We start from the raw sequence: 22,088 nt of genomic DNA, 5'->3' as shown, positions 1-22,088 counted from the left end.
TCTCCCTACAATGAGAATTTCCTGAAACTGAGCAATTTCAATATGCCCAATGTAGGTCAATCTTATGTTATCATAAACCTTCCTCCAAACTCACTATATTCTTTTCCATTTTGATACTAGAATAGAGACTTAATCAGTTTGAGTGATTACTATGTCCACATCAGTTATAACTTCTATATACTCATTTAGCTGGCAAAGGCCAACAGGGAGTTTTGAAAATAATGAAGACTACTAAGTCATTAATCCTCAAGTGAAAAATAACAGAACACAATTATCATAATACTGTCCTGGGATTTGCCTTCTATTACTGGCAACTTTGTAAATAAATGCTTATTTCTAGTTTACTTTTTTTGACTAGACTTGAGGAAGCAGAACAACTCAGTCATTGATAGTGTATTTGAAAAATCTTAAAAGTCTAGTCTTTTCCCCTTTCAAACAGGGTTGTAAGTGACATAGCTGGAATCAACACTGAAGTGTGATCCTGGGTCACCTCATGAGCAACTCAAGTTGCTTGAAGTATTTCTTAAACTGGAAGGTAGCAATTATCCAGTTAAAAATAATTAGCATTGTATTTTTAACATCCATCTCTAAACCTTGGGAAACTTGAAGAGCAGAGTTTATAACTACCTTTAGAAAGTTTTCAAAACAGCAGCACATTACATTGTTATTTTGCTTCCTTTTAAAAAAGGATACCTGTTGAGCTCTTAAGTCATAATTCATACACAAGCAAAAGCTTATCATCATCCTTTAGGCTGGATGATAAGTCCTGTGTCAGAGGTTTTTACTGTGGTGTTTCTTTAATGCAAGACTTGTACCACGTAAGGATTTTCAGTTTTGGAACAAGGCAACTTCAAGACGTTCCTATACTCAGATTGTTCCTACTGGATTTGTATGCTTGAAGGAGAAACCACCCTTATCAACTTCCTCTACACAGCAGTTGGTGCTATAACATCTGGGTCAGGAATTCTTCCAATGATTCCTGATGATCAGGGCTGCAGGCATAAGAAATCCTCCTAGTTTTTTCTGTCTTATTGAAGCAGTCTGTAGTGTGAACAAATTCTTGTAATCTGCTACAAGGCAGCACAGTCATCGTATTCTGATCTAGAATTGAGGCTAAAACTTTTTATGAAAAACCATGTTATTAAGATGGCTTTATATCACTTGGCCACAAGAGCTGAGTAATTTCATCAAGTCTCGTGAATAAACACTATACATTTCACCATTTCTTCCAATGACCATCAGCATGACCAGTCTCAAAAGAGAGAGAGATTCACTAAGAATCTTCACTAAGTATCAAAACCAGACAAACCTGCTTAAAACTTCTTTTGGAGATGATATACCCAATATTGTCAAAATCTCCTCGTGTCCATTCATACACAACTACCATCTCATTTTTAAAGAAGAGGAAAGAACCCTCACCCCCAACCCTAAAAAGCAGCCAGCTTTCCACCTATAACCATTCCTAAGAGGAAAGAGGCAAATAATTTCTGTCAGCAAAGCTCAAGTATTACTGGCTTTTGAAAAGGGCTCACTGAGATGAAAGTACAAATTTAACTGGGAAAGACTATCACCACATATCTACTTGAAGATGTCCCTGCTCATTGCAGAAGGGTTGGATTAGATGACCATTAAAGGTCCCTTCCAACCCAAACCATTCTATGATTCTATGATATTGTGTGTATGTGTGCATACTTGTACCTTTGTGTGCTCTACATAAAATCAATTATTATCTTTTAATCATTCACAAACTGGTATAGAGATTGGATCACTCTTAGTTCATCTGGAATTGATTTTTTAAAAAAAATACACCTGTATAACATAAACACAGTGTCCATCAATAAAAACCTATTTCGGATTTTGGCCAAACATAGTACAAGGGAAAGCTACCAGGTATGAACAAAGACGACAAAGTATTGCAATTGCTGTTCTCTGAATAAAAGATGGGCAGTCACCATTTTGATCTTCCACGTCCTGGCACATCGAAGTTGAAACAGTTGTAATGTTTGCCCTGTGGTTTCAAAAAGCAGAAAGAAAGAGGAAATGCCCCAGGCAACCTATTTTCCCCAACTAGTACCAACACCAGTACCAAGATCTGGCACTCTCTGAAAAAAACCCTCTACCTAAAATTCTGCTAAGAAAAATTTCAAGTGGTCACTCAAAACAAGGATTCAACAGTGCATCTATGAGCATCTATCAGAGCCCACATAATAGCCTTTCCAGCAATATCACCAAATTGTTTAATTAGGCCAAAGGAGGAGAGTTTCTGAAATTATTTTCACTTTCAGTAGGCCAGCACAGAAATAGCTGCACTCTAAACACAGCAGTTTTTTAACTCAAAAGTTCGAAATTATTACTTGAAAGGAACACTAAGAAGGTACATCACTGTTATGCTCATTAAAAAAAAAAAAAAAAAATTTCCTGTGGCAAAAATAATGGAAGACCAGAATTAACATTACAGCACTTTATCATGCATCCTGAGGTGAGAATCACACATTCATTGATAATACAGACGGTGTTCCTCTAAAAAAAAAAAAAAAATCAGTTGTTGGCGTCAGTTAAATAAAAATCCCCCAATTTTAAGCCCTTAGAATTTTATACTGGCTTACATTATGTGAATTAAAAGATAATTTGAACCTAAAACCAGTATCAGAATAGCATTTTATAAAGAAAACACTATCTTAGAATAGTTGCGATTTAGTTATTAAAAACAATACACACCAATTTTTAAAGAGGTATATTGCAATATGCAGTAGGTCCTGTTGGCAGGCATATTTCAGGTATAGCAAATAAAACACAGAAGAAAATTTGTTTTAAAAGCATTTTTAGATAAAATTTTCCTGTTAATATAGATGGAGAACCTCAAACTGCTTGCATACTACTACTGCATAACTTACATGAACCTTCCTGCTATCTGTATCTTATTGCATATTCCCAAGTAAGGACAAACATTTTAAAGCCTTAATACATGCAAGAAAGTTTTTGCCACAGAAATGCAGATTCCCAAACAACAAGAAACTTTTAGAGAACAATTTATGTGATATACTTAACACTGCATACCTGAAAAATTCAAAGTTGAGACAAGCTTTTGGCAAAAAAAATTTGTCATCTTGCTTGAACCATAGTTTGCTCATAGCAGTGTCCTGTGTCAAGAAGAGGAAGTTTTGTTAAGTCACCTAACTTTTAACTGTAATATATTACACTGTTTTTAAAAAAAAGTCTCTTCGCCAATTCAAATCTCAGTTTAGTGTTGTCCCCTTAAATTCATATTCTTGCTATATACATTTGTGTATGCATCCATCTATCCTTATTGACACTCTCTTCTTACCATATGTCACCTTAACAAGCAGTTAAATGTCTGCAGCATTGTGAATGAGTTTATGATCAAAATGGGAACTACTTTTCTAGAGCAGGAGCGATCAAAGACAAATACAGAGTTAGCTTCACAAAATTCCCTGCTAATGCTGGCATTAAAAGATGTGCCATTATGCAACATTACAGCAGCATACATGTTTTAGACTAAGAATGTAATTGTGTATTTAATGCTTTTAGTAAAAAATATTAATGCATTGTATGTTGTTTTAAAGTAACATTGGTAACAAAAAACACATACACATTTAGAAAAAGTAGTAAAAGTAGTTGAAAATTAGTTAAAAGATCTGTTGCCAAATTTTTTTAGAATAATCTCCTAGTACAGGAAAGAATCTAAACAACCCCCCCCAATTGCTTCTTCTCCCACAAAAGCTGTGAAATAGATACTCTCTCTCTGTTCCAACTCTAGTTAACTTTATCCCCCCAACAGCTTTTCTTTAAATTGCTATACACAAGAAGAGAACTTTTAAATGTAAAATTATTTCTCTTTCTCATATTTTTGAGCAGATGTTCTTTGCTTCTCAGGGATTTGGCATGGTATTTTCCTCCTCCTTTCTGCATTAAAAAAAACAAGAAGTCTCGCCTCTTACAGCACACCTTCCTTTACACAATATTTGACTCATTCTAAAAAGCCAAATTACAGCTTCTCTCTGAGACAACAAAATTTTTATTCTGTTAAATTGCTACTACGCAGTTTAGAATACATTTTGCATCAGGACAGAATGATAAACAGTAGAGCCTGTCTGTAGTACTGGAGACCTGATCCAATAGCTGAAGATCGTTAGCTGCAGTCCATAGTAACAATTCAGTTGTCAGGCCAAAGCCCATATCCCAACTGCCCTCTCTCGTGAGGGTTTTTCAGGGCAAGATGTGCCATTACAACAGAGGTGACATAGTGACATGCTGCCAGTGAAAATTGCCATCCTATTCCTGCACTTGTGTTCCCATCCCTCTCTTTCTCCACAACACTGGTCCAGTCCATAGTAAGCTCACCTAGGCATATAAAACAGCAGAAAAATTGCTTTTTTTTTGTACAGCTAATCTCTGCTGATTTAGTTCTTGGAGTGTTTTGCTGTGGGGTCAGACAAATGCCAGGGCCCACAAAAGGAAAATGGCACAGACATACAGCTGTGGAGAAAATAAAAGAGATGCAGGCAAAATAGATAATGTCTCTTTCATCAAGTACAGAAGATTAAAAACATCTTCCCTCAGAAAACATATTTTAAAGGGAAAGGAAAAACTAGAAGCCAATACATTTCTAAAGCAATGATGCCTTAAAGCAAAGCATTTCTGTGGATCAATTGCCTAGCTGCTAGAGAGACACTGAAGGACCATCAAGTTTCTGTAGCAAACCACTTAGTGTTACTTAATAGAGCTGTAGTACGTGTCCCTGTTGACGTTTAGGGTTTCAGTTCAGGACGAACATAAATATATTCTCGAAGTCCTCCTCTGTTAATAATACTGCTTCAAGTATATACCTAAAATGCCCTGTGCAGAACAAACATATTTTCCTGAAGGATGTCTTTGCACTAAAGTAGACTTATATTAATCTAGTATGCAAAAAGTATTCCTGAATTGAGTATTCAAGCTGAAGCACAACATGTAATTGCAGAAGACTTTCCCTATTTATCCTCCAACTAAGCGTAGAACAGAGATGAGCATTAGTAAAGACAACTACACTTTAATAGTAAGAAGTATTTTTTTAGCAAAATGTAGGTACTCAGAAAAACTGAGATTTGCTAAACGTATTGAGATAATTAAACGATACTTCCAGGAGGCTGGACAGCGATGTTTATTTACATGTTTACATGTGTGTCTCCCTTTTTCCATGCAATCACAAGCTCTTTCCACACACAGTTACAAAAGAATAGCCTTGTCTACGCCCTCAACTTACTGAACACTGCTCAAAAAAATGTAAGGGTGGCAGTCACCCTCCTGCTGAATAAACGGCTTTAATACTATCTCTATCAATTGTTAACACACTTTCAAAATGGCAAAGAGAGTTCAAGCTGTTTGTAGATTAATTTTCCTAAGAACCCAAATAGTCATAATCCAAAGTTTAGCAAGAATGAACTTTCTACTGTCTTTCTAGAAATATCTTTAAGTTTTGTACTTTTTTGTTTATTACACTTTGGAACATGACACAATCTGTGTTTTAAAAACACATAGGAATTAACTGCTAACTTCCCAGGTTAGCTAGCAAACGGAACAAATACAGATAGCTTACCTTGACAAGAGCAGGGTACTGTGTCGCATCTTTTTCCAATGGCAAAATCTCAAAGTTAGTAGGAATGAACTCGTTCTTCATTGGAAGCTTGAATTTCCCATTCAGGTCAGCATTTTGCCATTTCTAGATAAACAGGAAAAACAATGAGGTTAAGTAGAATTTCTGCTTAATTAACGGATATATATATATGTATATTATGCTGTAACAAAAGACTGTAAAATGTGTTCCACTAGCTTATGTGCAAATACTATTAAGATAACTGGGAAAGAGAGAAATATCTGGGAAACCAAGCTGAAGTAGGCTATCAGTGGGATGAAGTGCTCTGAGGAGGAAGACAAAAGATAAAAAATAATTTTGAAGTTTACTGTAAAGTGGAAGGTGGTTCTATATCTCATCTTTTCTGCTACTGTGAACTCTAAATGAAGGTATTAAACTAAATACATAAGCAAGAATTCTAATCAAGAACATAGGTATGGACAAGCTAAAGGAAGTGAAGTGTTCCTATGCACTGTCTGTTCAAAGCATGCTTGGCAGGCCCAATTTAGCTCTAGGGTGTATTTTACAGCCATCTCTTATTAAAAGATTAGATCAATAACAAGCTTCAAGGAGGATTTGCCCACATCCTTAGTTGGAGTTTTGATTTTTAGAAGCTCATTTAATTGGCAAAATATACTCATTTTCTACGTTGCAAAAATCAGTTTCAGAAACAGTTACATATAGCAGTTGTAAAAAGATTCCTTTCTTAAGAACAGATTAGTTCACTAACGTTTAATAGAGACTTTTAAGTTTTAAAAAGTTAATGCTTATGTTTTTAAGTAGCCGCTGCATTTTATGGATCTTTTATAGCAAAAATGGTATAACATTCCCTGTACCTAACATGGTTTAAAACCATTAAAATATCTGTCCTATGTCATAAATATTTGAAATCTAAAGACTAACCTAAGAGCCTTATGTGTCATAGTATTTAAGACTCATTGTGCAATTTTCATGCTATGTAGAGCAGCAGGTTTTCAACTAAATGGAAAATTAGACAAAGAATTTACCACTGTCTTTCACTTGCAGATATTAGAATATATTAAAAGTTTTAACATGCCTTAATAACTTCATCAGAAATTGCTTCTTGCTTGTACTGTGTTCCATACCAGTCTTCTGTTCGATCAGTTTTTCCTTCAAAAGACTTGGAAACTATTGCAACTCTGAAAACAAAGAGACAAAGCACTTCGGCATGAATGTGTCTGAGAAAAGACTGTAAGAAATTATTCAGAGCACTATTTCTGTTCCATCACTAGAATGAATTTATTTCTGGAAATGGTTCCTGGACAATTAGAGAGTACATTTGGATAGCAAGTATACATATACTGAACTACACACTAAGGTTAACCATGAAATCAGATTATCAGCGTCATTTAATTTTACTGTTTTTCTAAAGTGTTACAACCTACAGTTACACACAATTACTGTCGCATGCAATTTCTATTTTTTAGACTTTGTCCTTGTTCCAGAAAACACAGAAAGCAGTCCTTGAGATCTTCTACAAAATTAATGAAGTGACTACAATATTTTTCATACCACCTATATCAACACTCAGATATGTGAAAATACTCACTATAGAAATTTATTCCAGACCTAGTGTTTTATATTACATTATTGCAGTTTCACTCTCCCATTCATAATCCGATACTAACAGAGTTTCTTCATTTTGTATTATTCTCATTTCAGATTGATACTTGTTTCTCTCCCCCTCCCCCCCCCTTTTTTTTTCTGGTTTGGTTTGGGTTTTTTGAGGGGAAGGGAAGAAAAGTAGGAAGATTAATGTATTTACAGTCAATACAACAGAATTATACTCAATTAGAAAGCTAAATCATAGACTATCTCAAGTTGGAAGGGACCCATAAGGATCATCGAGTTCAACTCCCTGCTTCTCGCAGGACTACCTAAAACTAAACCATATGACTAAGAGCATTGTCCAGACACTCCTTGAACTAAAGAATACACCTAAGTAAGAGGAAATCCAGAATAAAGAAAGTTACAAACTTATCAGTATTTTTTCAGTAGTCTTCATAATAGGTATCAAGAAAACTCCTTTAATTCTTTTTAACAACCTACAACACAAAAGAGTATTCAAAGGAAATAAGTAGCTAGCTTTAAGAGTAAATAGATGTTTATAAGAGTTCTGAAATGGTCAAAAAGGTAGCACAATTCCTCCTACATATATTTAACAATCCCTAGATGCTGAATAGCACAGTAACAAACTTTGTCAAATCTTGTGCAGATGGCTAAACTGCACATTAAAACATCAAAATATATGCAATGTAAGTGTTCTTTTTAAAAATCACAATATCTTCAGGCCAGGAACACCCTGTTGTATATTTCTAATGTGCATGGCAAAGTTAGGCATAAATCAAAACAGGCATATGGATGTGCCTCAAACTATAGTATTTTATTTTACAAATATGTTACTGAAAAATACCCTTAGCATGAATTTTGCAATACACTGAAAAGTTTAAATATGTGGACTATTAATATTGTAAATGCCTATGTCCTCATCCCTCCTTTTTCATTTAACGTTTACACATAGAAGACTAAATAATCCAAGAAGGTTGAAGAAAACAGGATTCTGCTGTATTTAGTTCTAGATTCCCCTATTATGAAGATTTTCAAATTATTAATAATTTGATCTGTGCATTGCAATTCAAGTAGCAGGAGAAGAGTGGGGTAAATACCTAGCATTAGTTGCATTTAAATAAATGGCAAGTAATCTTGAGTCACATGGGACTGTAAAGACACATTCTCTAGCAATAGATTCAAAAATTGAAGCAGGACTTGCACCACAGACTGTCTAATTTTGAGACAATATTTTAAATCATACACATTAAAGAGGGGCAATCAAATCTCACATTTCAGGAATGCAGATTTCCTCTGGGTTGAGGAAGGGAGAAATTTTTACTCCCCACCTTTGAAAGAACCACATGATTAGCATGAATACACACACACACAAAACAACCGCTGTTCCTCTGCAGAAGTTATGCAATATCCAAACCAGAATGAGAAGATTCATCTTTCAGAGATACATTATTTCATCTCTCATTGCAAATGGCGACAGAAATGGTTAACATTTTTATTGTGACTTCATATAAAATGGTTTTATATCTGTTTGCATGTTACATCTATTTCATTTTTTATACAAAAGGAACAATACTAAATAAATATTCAGCAAAGAACTAAGCATTTTAATCCTAGAGAATATTTGTTCTTGCAACACAGCAGACAGTAGCTCGGTCAACAAGGTGAAATCTATTAGCAAGATTGTTGTTTACGTTAAAATGAACCATAGAAATATTCTATTATGTTTTGCATTTTAACTTGGACAGCTGGTGAGCAAAAGCTCTATCATGTACAAATGAAGTCGCTAAGACTATAAAAACCATGAAGTCTATTAGAATTTCAGAGCAACCTACCAGGCTTTTCCATCCATTAAATAAAAAATAAAAAGAAAAAAATAAAAATAGTCTTAAGCTAAAAGATTATCCTGATAAAATTCCAATAATCATGTGGTCTGAGCAGCAAGACAAAGGTGTTTCATACTATAATACAAAGATGTCTGTTATTTGACATTCCCTCCTTCTATCCCTCTCCAACATACCGATGCTCAAGCAGTACTGCCAATCTAAGCACCCAAACATTTTCTGTAGGAACACACTAAAATTAAAGAGCTAAAAATAATTCTGTCTGCTCAACACATAGAATAAGAAATTGTGGAAATCAGCATTGCAATTCTTGCAGCAGTTCTGCTTCAAGGGATCCTCCTTGCCCTCCCCATACCCCAAATCACTACTGGAATTATTACTTACATTTTGAGCTCTCAAGCAACATACCCACAACCACATGAAACAAACCAAAAGGCATTTAATCTGACTGAGACTTACAACCTAAACCAAGATACAAGCACGAACAGCAATGAACAGCAGGACAGGAAAAGAAGAGGGGAAAAGCACCACCACAGGTGGAAATACAATGCTATGCAGTTATTTAAATATATCATGATGCATCTTTAAAGTTACCAATTATGTAATGTTACTTTTGCTTTTCATTTCTGTGTTGTGCTGTATAGCACTATGAACAACCCCATGGTTTAAGACAGCATTGAAATGCACTGGAAAAGCAAGACAGGCAATCAGGCAATCTTTATTAGGCACCTGCTTACAACATATTTAAACTTAACCAGTGCAATTAGGCTTCCGAGCCATTCATGAACGTGGAACACAGCTGAAACTATAAATGCAATTTACTTCTATAGGTACATTCTTGTACATGCAAACTGTTGTAGTCCTCAGTTATGGTCAATTTTCAAAAACAAGCACAATTTCTATAATGTGATACATATTTACTAGATGCCATCTTGCTTTTCACTCTCCTGAAATCTAAATTGAAGCTACAAGTGACAGATCCACAGAATAGTGTTACTTGGGAAGAGAATGTGTGCTTTAAAATGAATGTACTTCCAGGAAAGATTATCAGCTATTATATTGCAGATTTACATAACAAAATCAAGCTTCTAGGGGTGAAAAAGTAATAGACTTTGAGACCACAGTATTTGTGGTATTAGTAACAGACACGTCAAAGCAAATTTGTTCCAAAAAAATGAATTTACACTTAAGAAGGAACAATTGCTTTTTTTAGGAACTAATTTAAACTTTGTCTTCCAAATTATGATGTTGTCAAACAATGGAAAAAATTACACATATCTTATTCAAATGCATAAAATAACATGACTGAGACAAAAACAGCAAAAGCCTAGATTTGTTTATAACTTCCCCCAAAAACATCAGTAAAACTGATAGGAGGCAACATAGGCTATTCAAAGCCACTTCCACACAAATCTCATTTGAAAACAGAGTAAGAGGGGAAACAACATGCAGAGAGATGCTGCTGGGGTGCAGCATTCTAATCATTCTGCAGAAGCATTTGTTAGGGTTCAATAAAACTAAGTCTCTAAAAACGCAATGGTTTGTGGGGGGAAATAAGTGAATAAATTGTGATTTTCAAAATCTTTACTCAAATACAATGCAATTAAAAAATAAACCCATACATTCCATAATTTTAACATGTTTATCATCGGGGATGAGCATCACTGACTGCATTGAAGTAACTGTTTGCTCAGAATCTGTGAAATTCCAGCCCTTAGAAAAATCTGTATCAACATTGTTGGCATTCATTCTATTTTTCTTCCCTCTAGGATAGTACTAGTGCTGCACTTCAGATATCAAGAGGAAAAAAGTCCATTTACTATCCAGGGGAAAATGTTCTTTAGTTGCCTAATCTGATGAGTCACTAGCTTCTTAAATTTTAATAAGAGCATTTATTCTGCAGATGATGAGGGGAAAAAAATTGTATTGGAAATGATGGGAAAATTACATTTTTCAGCTAAGATTACGACACATGCCAAGTCTATTCCCTTATCTTCACAGATGGCTGGCAAAACCTAATGCAGTTTGAACAAGTAAAAATGATACTTACATCTTAAAAAGGTTTCTCTCTTAGGGAAATTAAGCCGCTAAACGCAACAAGTAGTGTGCGGGGGTAGGAGGGGGGAGGAGAACATGGAAACTTCCTGTTATGGTTCAGTCAAATAGAAGCACATATGGATACTTGCTACCATCTGTGAGTATGGATATTTTTCCATACTTTTTAAAAACACAGTTTGTTAAGAAAATAACAGTCGAAAAGCTAAACTTTTTAAAAAGACATTGAACAGTAGTCTCCAACTGTGAATGCAGGTACCCCAATATAGCTATGCCAAGAAAAGTTCTTAATGTAGGTGAATTCCAATAGGGTTATGAAAAGGAAATTATAAATAAAACCACGATACAAAGGAAAAATTAAAATCAATGGAAACTAAACCATTGCAAGACACAATTTATGCAAGGCAAAGAAAAAAACCAAACCAAAACAGGAAAAAAAAACCAACAGGCAAAGTTAGGATGATGTGGCACATACTAATTCTTCCATTAAAAGGGAGAATAGAAAGGTAAACATGAGCATAAATATCAGGAAATGGCAGACAACCAGAACACATATTTAAAAGCACATGTCCACGGTTTTTTATTATAATACTGAATTGATAGTTTACTACATGCATATACATACAGATGTAATACAAAAAAAGTAAAACACAAAGGGACCCTTTATTAGCATCTATAATCTCAACTCATTCTTTCAAGAGAGCCCACTAAAAATATAAATCCACAGTGGCTTTCTCCAATCTTTCTAACATACCATGAAATCACTTTTAGTAATATTTAACTAAGGTTTTTTTCCCCCAAGATATTTTATCTTGCCAGCAATTTAAAGTAAGAGATACTATAAAATTATATTCCCTGTTATATTTTACTATACTTTGAAGTATCTAAGTAAAAGATGAAAAAATTCCCAGTCCATTTAATTCTACTTTTAATTTCAAAAGAGAAGTGCTTAAAATGTGACTAAAAGGAATACAGTACTACATACAAGTTGATATTTTGTTTCAATCACATGAAAATAGGAAAGTCTAATCAGCTCAGATCTTTAAACATCTGATGCCCTGAATAAAAACATTTAGTTCCCACCAAAATTGAAAGGACTTATATTTTTACATCTGAGAAAAATCAGCTTGCAGTATTATCGTAGAAGCTACACAGAAGCACAAGTATAACTCCTGAGTCTACACTGAAAAAAATGTATCATTTAGAGAAGCAGGAAAAAGCAACACAACACTTAAGAATTTTAAATTTGGTTTGCTGTTTTGGGTTTCTTTTTATACGTTACAGTATTAGAGAAGACAAATAGTCTGAACATAAAGAGAACTAAGATGAGAATGTATAGTTGTTATGGAAATAGCAAACACTAGCATGGTTTTAGTCTACACATAATAAGCAATACATTTACCATTACTCTGACCATATACCTTTCAAACTCAAAGTATGCCTGCTGCTACATCATTATAGGCCTCCTGCAGGCCTCATTCAATCCATGTTAGAATATCAGTGCTTTGCTGAATTCCACTGTTAGAACTGCATTTAATCCGTCTTTGGTCACTCTCTAGTTTGTACATATTTATATTTAAGCCTTAACAGGACAGCTGTAGGCAGAGCTGTGGGTATTTAAGCTTCAGAGAACTAACCTACTTTTACTTACTATCTTTAAGCCCTACCAAAATCTCTGCAACAAAAAGAATATATAATTTCTTTAACAATAAACTGAAGAGGCCATAAAACTAGGTATATTCCAGTTTTGAAAGTCCCTTTATCTCCCAATATTTAGCTTTTTTATTCAAATGCTTAAAATTACATAATCATTATAATGTATTTCTTAAGCCAGGTAAAGTGAATAGACAATGTGGTTAGTCCTGAGGGAAGATTAAATGCAACGTATTTCTTTCAGCATCCACAAAGAAAGCACAGTAACAACAAGCTAAAAGAAAGCAGGGTGAGACCTAAGACATTCAAAGCCCAAGATTACATGGAGACCCACATACACAGAAGTTACTAGATGACCATCCCTCTCTGATCACAAGCTTTCTTGATTCAGTCACCATGCCACTTCTTCCGTTATGAAAACTTTGAGACCTTCCTGTACAGGAAAGCATACCTCTTCTATCAAATTTAGTTTCCAAAACACCCCCACCACTGTGCCTCTCTAGGCTAAATGTACTGCACTTTGCCACTTGAGAATTCACATACACAGCATTCAAAACAGGCTGAATTTGAAAAGCTGAGATGAAACAACTATCTCTATCATCTGAAGGATCAATGCTTCCCATTTGCTTTGAACACTAAAGCTGATCATTTTCAGTTGGTATTTGCCCTAGATGTGTTCCATCTTGAAAAAAATCCTTTTTTTATTTAAAATTAATCACAATTACCAAGTGTAGAGAATATTCCCATCTCCAGCAAGTCACTTTGTCAAATGTGAGAAGACTGATGTAACCCTACAAAATTACTATAAGTAAAAGACACTTATAATAGTAAACAATTCTTTTCCTTGGTTACTAATGTTTCAAGTAAGTTATGGCTAAATTCCATGTCTTTTTAGAAGTACTTTTTCCTCTCTAATACGATTCCTGCTCATTTTGCTCTTTTCTTGCCCTTTGGGTTTTTTTTTAAACCAAAGACAAAAGGAACACCGAATTGCAACTGCAAGTACAAACATGGGCTTATATTAACTAAAATAAAAGAAATGTAGTGAAACAGCTGTTTACTACCTATTTGAAAAAAGCACACCAAGTAACATTCTACATTCTTCTAAAAATTGTTACCACTATTCCTGTGCTTCTGACCACATTCTATAGACTTGAATTTTCTCCCTGTACCTGCATTCTCTACACTTTCCTTTCCCCACACTAATAACTTTCGAACAAGTTAATTATGGCTATTTTATGCTGAAGTACTGTCAACTGGAAGAGAGTGTCAAAAGGCTGGCACAGCCAGAAACAGGAGTAACACAGAAAACTGATGAGTGGTCTGTGGCATCCAGCAGCATCTGATAAGCTTAAAGAGTCTATGAATGTATTTACATATATTAATCTCCTCTAGCAATTTTTGCAAATTTAAGCATGCAGATGCTTCGGAAGTTCTCTGGCTAATAACAAAGATCCAATTTACATTACGAAAGGTATCCTTCCCCAAGATAATATCGACTGTTTTCTTGCAATGTTAAGATCCACATTTTAAAGCTATGTGAAGCTATAATAAACATCAGATTTGATTAAGCACCTGTAGCTTTACTAAATCAGTATAAAAAATGGTTTACCTATTGCTTGTAAGCAATTCTAAAACCAGTTAAAAGTTGAAATTCATATGGAATTTGGTTAAGCTTTCTTCAGAGAAGATGTAATTGTACATTCTCTCTTTTAATTACTAAAAACAGTGTTTATGTTAAAGGTAAGCTCTTGTATCAAATTTCCAAGAAGTTGGGTGGTAGATCAACATGAAAACATATTCAAAATAGACTTACTTAATACAATACGAAAGAGAACCTGGAAATTTTCTTTGAAGTATTGTTTGTTCAAAATATGATCTCTCAAAATATTCCAGCTTCAGTTGCAGTATCCCACACACATTACACATAGATCCACACCCACACACAAAGATATAGGCCTTTCTTTAAAGGGCACTAATTACTATGGCAACTACTGTCACTGACATAGGCAGCTCCATTTATTTTATCATTACTTGTATACCCCTAGAAACACCAGAACCCCATGACATTTGCAAATACAGTTCATCATCCAATTTTATCCTACTTTATCCAATAATTACTTGAAATATACCATCTTTTGAAAATAAAGTAACATGCATCTTAAACTAAATGAATATACAAGACAGATTTTGTCATACAAACATAGTGAAAATTCATGCCCAAACTTTTAAGTAATTCACAGTAATTTCAGAAGACTGAAATATATAAACTCTAGAAATATATGAATGCATGCCTCACTGTCCTTCTATATCCAACACTGTCTGAAAATTTCAGTGTGGAACATATTCAGAAACAGAACTCCCAAAAACTCATTATTTTTTGTATCATATACCTGGCTTGCAAAACACTGATGTTTTCAAATACTGTAAGACTGATATACAGAATCACAAGCAAGAGCTTGCTTCTGTGTTTTCATACATTTTAATATCTCTACACCACTAATTTAATATTACAATTTATCACCATATACATGAAAGATTTATTAAAAGAATCAAATTGGTGGGGTAGGGGTGGGGGAATCAGGCTCCAAAGTGCTAGTATAACTGTTGCCCATGCAACCTTCTAGTAATTAGATTGTACCACATTATACATACATATAAATATACACACACACTAATTTACATATTGTCCTACCAAACCTCTGCCCTGTTCAGTGCACAGAACAATTAAGAAACAGTTATTCAATATTTTATATTTTTTGCTCAATGTATGACCTGACTTCTTCTCTTTCTCTAAATAAATAGAATTACTAAAATTACTAAAATAGAATTACTGTCCCTTCCACAGCACTCAGTGTTACGGGAACTGATTTCATATTTTAAAATATCCCAAGATACATTATTTTCATAGATAGGAAGCCGAGGCATACAGAGATCCACGAAGTTACACAATCCCCATTCATTTTAGATGCTCATTTTAACACTCTTTTTTTTTAATTCTTCGCATTGTATGGTACCTCATAAATTAAAAGCAAAGCTTCTGTTGAGTTGTTTGTGGATTCAGGTCCTCAGCAATCCCCCTTGTCAGGCCTTAAGATTTTAGGCATCCTCAGGAAAATAAAAAGGAATGAGTACTGAGTACTGGCTTGCTGTGAAAAGTTCGTTTTAGGAGCTTATCGTGCCATTTAGGAAGCTTGTCACAAAGCAAAGAAGGAGGTCAGTTCTCCTGAGCAGCATTACAGTCTTAACCTTGAATCTGCACTTTTCTCTTTCTGCAGATTCCTGTTACTTTCATTACACACCTTCCAACTACATTGGTAGCTCAGGCAGAGCAATACATGGTACTGCCATCTTACCATGTAATTCCAAACATTTCTATTCTGTAACAACTGAAACAGAAGTTGTAAGGGGGAAAAAAAGGAAAAAGCATACAACTGCAGTGGGGGGAAGGGCAAGACTTGGTAAACTTTAGTTTCTTTGCCCTTTGTATACTATACTGCACTTAGTCTGCACAAGCTTTCCTGCTCAGTTCCTCCAAGCTTAGTCCCATCAGTCCTGCTGCTGTCCTACCTCAGGCTCCTTGTCTTGGACCTCTTCTGTTTGCCCTGCTTCCATGATTCAGGACTCTCAGCTGAATATCCTTCCTAAGCCTAACATAATCTTTTCTTCTAGACTTGCTCTCTTACCTTCACTCTGCCTACTAGTCCCATTTCCTATCCCCCTCTCATTTTTTTGTCCAATCTGCACTTAACCATGCCCAGCAGTTCCACTAGCCAGCCTCTCTATCCATTCTTGACTGAGATACCAGCTCCCCACAGCTACCAATATCCCCCCTTAAATTAGCTACCAATACCTCCCCTTAAATTACCCCCATGATGTCCTTTGCCAGGTCTCTTGTCCCAGGCTCTTCCTTTGTTAACCATTTGCCCAGCCCTTCCTCCTCCTCAATTAATACGCCCTCTTTTCACCTGCCCTCATTTTCATCTCTACAGCTTCCAGATTCCTTCACTTGTAAATCATCATCTCAGCAAAGTATTATTTCCCTCATCCTGGTCATGCTTTTGTTCTTTAGGTATTCAAATAGATATGAGGTACATTTTTTCTTTCGGCCTCCCTTTTCTGCCCTGCTTGACAACAGAAGATCCCCAAAAGCACAGGAGAGAGAGGCTTCCCCTTTTCCTTTCAACATCTAGTCTGACCAATTACTGAGCCCTGAAATTTTTACTGCAGCACACTCACTCTGCAAAGAAAGCACATGTGCAGTACGGTCACACATCAAAGACATGCTCTGCAAGTCTGAGAGATTTTAGCAGCTGAAGACACAGCTATTTCTACCCACATAAATTGATATTTTTCAGAGGGTCTGCTAATCTGCACGAACCTTCATAGCTCTCCATAGTGAAAATAAAACATATACAGCCGATAAAAGCCATCCTCTTACCAGATTTCCAGACCTAGCTCCAAATTATGAATATTAGAGCATTCCATATAAAATGTCCCAAGAATTTAGTGAAGCAAGATAATGATACCAGGCTTTTTCTCAGTAACAGTTGAGCTATTCCAAGTAAGTATCTTCCTAAAAACTATTCCAGTCTGAGGAAGACATCCTGCATAGAAAGGACTGAAAGGACGTTTCTGTCTGAACAGGAAGAGTTGCATGCACTTAAGAGTGCTTATTTTCAATGGGGAGCAGATACATTAACACACAGAACAACCAGCTCTTTTTCAGTGACATTTACTTTGGAGCTGTAAGAGACACCTAAGAATTTGTGTTTCCATTAGTTCATCTGCTTTCTTATAATGTTTGGGTTAAAATACAAGTTACTGCAGTTTAACTTACCGAACATTTTCTGGTCTCAATTTATCCAGTACCATCTCTATTAAATCAGGCCTGAATTCTTCAAGCAAATATTCAGCAGCCAATACTTCTTCTATAGGATAATACTAGAAAACAAAGCCCAGAAATACATAGGTGAATTAAACAAAAACTAAGCATGAAAAAAACTACTATTTTGTAAAGGAAATAAAAGTGTATACTTCTGGTCACTAAATTTGTATTACCTTGGTAATTTCAAGTTAGAAGTGCATAGATGTCTTAAAATCTTTCTCTTTAAACAAGATGGAGTAGTACTCTAACTATGCAATCACATTCCTCCTATATTAGGTAAGCTTATATACTGTATATTACCATTCTTTTATCTTGAAATATTTTATGTCTCAATATAAAAAGTAACCCACCTTTAAATACTGTTTTGAAGTAACTGAAGTAAAAATAACATGGTAAATGCTGACCCCTGGAGGATATTTTTAAAGATAAAAGACACTAAGTACTAGAGTGCATTTGGGAAAAATAAAATATAATAAAGCAAGAAAATCCCCCAACAACAACAAAAAAACCAAAACAAAAATGAACAAAACACCCCAAAATAAAACACACACCCCACTAAGTCTTTTAGGATTCTCTAAGAATTCAATTTTTATTTACAGTAATTTATAGGAAAGTATATTTTAATTATCTAAAAGCATAACACAAATTTACACAATTTTAATGTTAACTTTTTTTATTTAGGATCAAAATGAAAATCTCTTAAAATATATTGCAATCTAAGATGAAAAAACAGTTAAAATTCCTCTGCAAATGATTAGTGTGGCTGACAGGAAAACTTTGTTGTTAAACATCTGTTTACCAAGGGAAAAACACCAGGTGACCTAAGCACCGAGTACTTGCAGTTTGCCATATAGGTGTACCTTCTTTGACCAGATTATAAAATGGCTTTCTGAATTACATACATTATACAAAAAACTACAGTGGAATGACTTCCAGAACACAGAGTAACTCACACAAAGGATTCTGGAAAAGAGAAAGGGCTGGGGGGGGGCATGGAGACCAAGGACAATGAACCAAACCTGTATTACAAAAAATCCAAATGTGAGTGCTAAAGATCCAGAATTTGAAAGGTCTTGTCCAAAAGATTCACCGTACACTGAAGAATGCTCATTTAACTACACTGCATAAACGGCTAAGCAGACTAAGCAACTTGAAGGGGAGATTTTAAGTAATCTATGCACTTCTAATCTGAAATTACAAATGCAATACAGATATAGGACCAAAAGTCTACATTTTATTTCCTTTACAAACACAGGCCACAGTCTGCCCACCAACTGGAATTGAACATAAAATTTATTTGGTTACTTTATTTTTGTATTGCTTGAGCAAGAGGGTTGGACAAGATGACCTCCAAAGGTCCAGTCCAACCTCAACAATTTTGTGATTCTGTGACTACTTTTCAGCAAGGTCAGACCATAACATAACTAAAATAAAACGGACTAAAACAATCTACATACGACAATCAGATTAAAGTGAAATTTTAAAAATTATACAATTAAGGAGACAAAACAAAATTAAAGAAAAAGGGCATTGCAAACCAGGGAACAACTACTTGGAAAACATCAAGCCTACACATGACAAATATGAAATATAATTTGACACCAAAACCTTAGTGGTGACTCCTTAGACCAGCACAAATGTGCTTTAAAGATGAACATCTGTTTTGTTGAATAAAAAGGTTTTTTAAATCCTTTTGGTAAATACATAACAACTTATGATATTACATTTACTCATGCTAACTTATACACAGGTTCTTCTCCAAGTTAAGAAAAACAGGTAGTATTCATAAGTGCATGAAATGACCAAACAACAGTTCTAGCTTGGTTAATTCAAAGCATAAACTTAGGATGACTCAGAGACAATAAAGAGAACTAGAAAAGTTATTTTTCTATTAGTGTTTAAGCAACTAACAGCAGAATCGGAATTACCATTCATACTGCAAAGCACAGCAAAAGAAAAGCAGTGAAAAAAAAGTAGTCCTGAATCAATACCCTCCTCTTTGGAACACTGCTGGCAACTTCCTGGCCTGATTTTTGGAGACAGCAATTGTAATTGGGAATGATCCAACAAATACAGACCACTGAAAGACTGTTTCAGAAGTCAGAAGTCCATTTGTTAGAGAGATTTTATGCATCTGACAGAAGAAAAGCAAGAGACAGCATCCCAAATAGGAGCTCCTTTAAATATCCATCTAAATGTTTTCAATTAAGTCTAATGCTTTTTAGTAAACAGAAAGACAATTCTAAAATTAAAGATCATTATTTTAGACTTTACAAGTTAAAGGTGTAGGAGCATTAGCAGGAATTCCTGCAAAGAAACCAAAAATGCCTCTGAGTAGATGTAGACATTAGCTGTGCAACGGAGAATGGCTCCAATGTATAGAAGTTGCATGAATTTCACTAGACAAAAAAACCCAAATGCCTAAATCCTCCTTCAGTGCAAAATGAGGGAACTGAATTTTGCAAGAAGTATAAAGACTAAGTATAAGCTACATGATGATTCTTCCAGTACCAAGAGGTAATCCCATTAGTGGAGTCAAACATTTCTAACTTGCTACCTTAATATGAACGTTTCTGCTTACTGCAGTATTTCAACACTGTTAACTATGGAAGCATTGAGAAACATATTGCTTCTGTTTATGATAAAATATTATTTCTCTATATTTCCCTAGACAATATTTAGCTATCAGGTAGACACAGAATGACAAGGTACATATGTCTTAAGAAACACTGAAACAGATCAAACAGCAACTCTAGTTACTGTAAAATCAGTTCTACCAAGTATAGAAGTATAAAACGGTAAAGTGTGAAGGAAATGTGACTTATTGACTGCCAAAACGAAGATCTATGCAGCATGATATTAGCTTCCTGAGCTCAAGATGGGCAAACGACCTTTGCAAATACCTGTATTTATTAAGAGTATAATCAAACATACTGCTAAGTGACTACTATATTGAAAAAAACAAACAAAAAACCCAAACAAACAAAAAACCCAAACAAACAAAAAACCCAAACAAACAAAAAAACAAACTCCCACACACTTACATGCAGCATTCCTCCAAGCTTTGATGTATATCCTCGTGGTCGTTCTTTATCTTTAAATCTGAATGCCACAGCATTTAGATCCTAGGAAACAATGTAGGAAGGGTTGAAAAGCATATATTAAAGACTATACGAAGAATAATTACTGGCTACTTAATTCCTTTTTATAACGTAAGAAAAGGAAGGAGTTTTGTTGTATCCATTTTATAGTAGTTAGGTACCCAACACAAAAGTTTTCAGTAATATTCAAGTTGCACAAAACTCACAAGCAATTTTGGATAGTCTCACAAGACGAAGTGTTATACAAGTCTTGTAAGTCCTGTTCGTAGTAAGAGATCTGTCCCATGGCTCAGATATTTAAATTTCCCGATAATTTGAAAACACACCAACTTTGATACAACCAATGCAGTGTTCCAGTGCAATGTTCGCTGTACGTTAATGAACTGAAGCCTTTCCCTCTTTTTGTTCCTTTTGTTCAGCCAGCCAAAAGCTAAGTTGAGAGACAGAAAAAGTGTGTTCCTTATGCTGTCTTAGCCACTGACATCATTCTTAGATTACAATGGCAAGGGTGAATTAAAGAGATCTAAGACTATAAAGCCAATGAAAAGGACAGTCCATCCTTCTGTGAAACCATGCAGAGAGTCTGATTAATTCAACAATTTGGCTGAAAATAAACTCAAAAGAACATTCTTTTCAAACTAGTTTGACAGCTCTTCTGACTCACCTCACAGCCCCAGGAGTGCTGGGGCTGATACAAGAGGAGCAAGGGAAAGACACAGGGATGAGATGGGAGGATGGAACTCTCTCTTTCAAATCTTGTATTTGCTTACGATGACAGTGAAACAATTCCATTGGGACTTTTAGCAGAGGGTAAAGAGACTTCTTGTACCGGTATAGTGTCAAAATGCAAGAAACTAAGTTAATGCATCTGCAGAATTTCTACTCTTAGACAGAAGAGACTCAACAGTTTTCACCAAATAAAGCTAAGATGGAACAAGAAATCTTTACCCAAGTATTTGTAGTGAACCAATGAGACTATATACATAAATAAAACTGGTTTTATTTCACACTGCCACTGAGAAGTGCAGTACTATTTAATTCTAATAGGATACTTCACATTTTTGCTCTGTGCACACAGAACCATATTGACTTGTAAGAAGCATGAACAGTTCAGCAAAGACTAAAGTGTACAGCCACACTACTCCATTAAAAGTTTTAGTTCACCTCTCAAAAAGGTGAGAGAATAAACAGATTAAATGTCCTACTGCCTTTACAATCTCAACTATACAATTTGACACATGAAAGAAGAGAGGGGTAGAATAACAGCCATTTGAATTTCCAATTCACTGTTACCCCTCACAGCAAATGCTTCCCCCCTCCCCGCTTCA

The 22,088-nt window shown here is 35.1% G+C and overlaps 1 protein-coding gene across 3 annotated transcripts in view; it reads right to left on the bottom strand.

The window, feature by feature from the left end:
- The window catches only part of IDE (insulin degrading enzyme), a 70,760-nt gene that overhangs the window by 25,446 nt on the left and 23,226 nt on the right, over positions 1 to 22,088 (bottom strand). For all 3 annotated transcript variants that reach the window (XM_072869401.1, XM_072869402.1, XM_072869399.1), the window contains exons 10-14: positions 20,704 to 20,784; positions 17,612 to 17,715; positions 6,690 to 6,792; positions 5,597 to 5,719; positions 3,058 to 3,140 (exon numbers count right to left, since the gene is read on the bottom strand). In XM_072869401.1, coding sequence (XP_072725502.1) covers positions 3,058 to 3,140; positions 5,597 to 5,719; positions 6,690 to 6,792; positions 17,612 to 17,715; positions 20,704 to 20,784 — 494 coding nt within the window. The remainder of the gene's footprint in view (positions 1 to 3,057; positions 3,141 to 5,596; positions 5,720 to 6,689; positions 6,793 to 17,611; positions 17,716 to 20,703; positions 20,785 to 22,088) is intronic.

Source organism: Ciconia boyciana, chromosome 8, assembly GCF_034638445.1.
Source record: "Ciconia boyciana chromosome 8, ASM3463844v1, whole genome shotgun sequence".
In the NCBI taxonomy this organism is placed as follows: Eukaryota; Metazoa; Chordata; class Aves; order Ciconiiformes; family Ciconiidae; genus Ciconia; species Ciconia boyciana.
The sequence above is the reverse complement of the archived record's forward strand: the minus strand, read 5'-3'. Positions and strand labels throughout refer to the sequence as shown.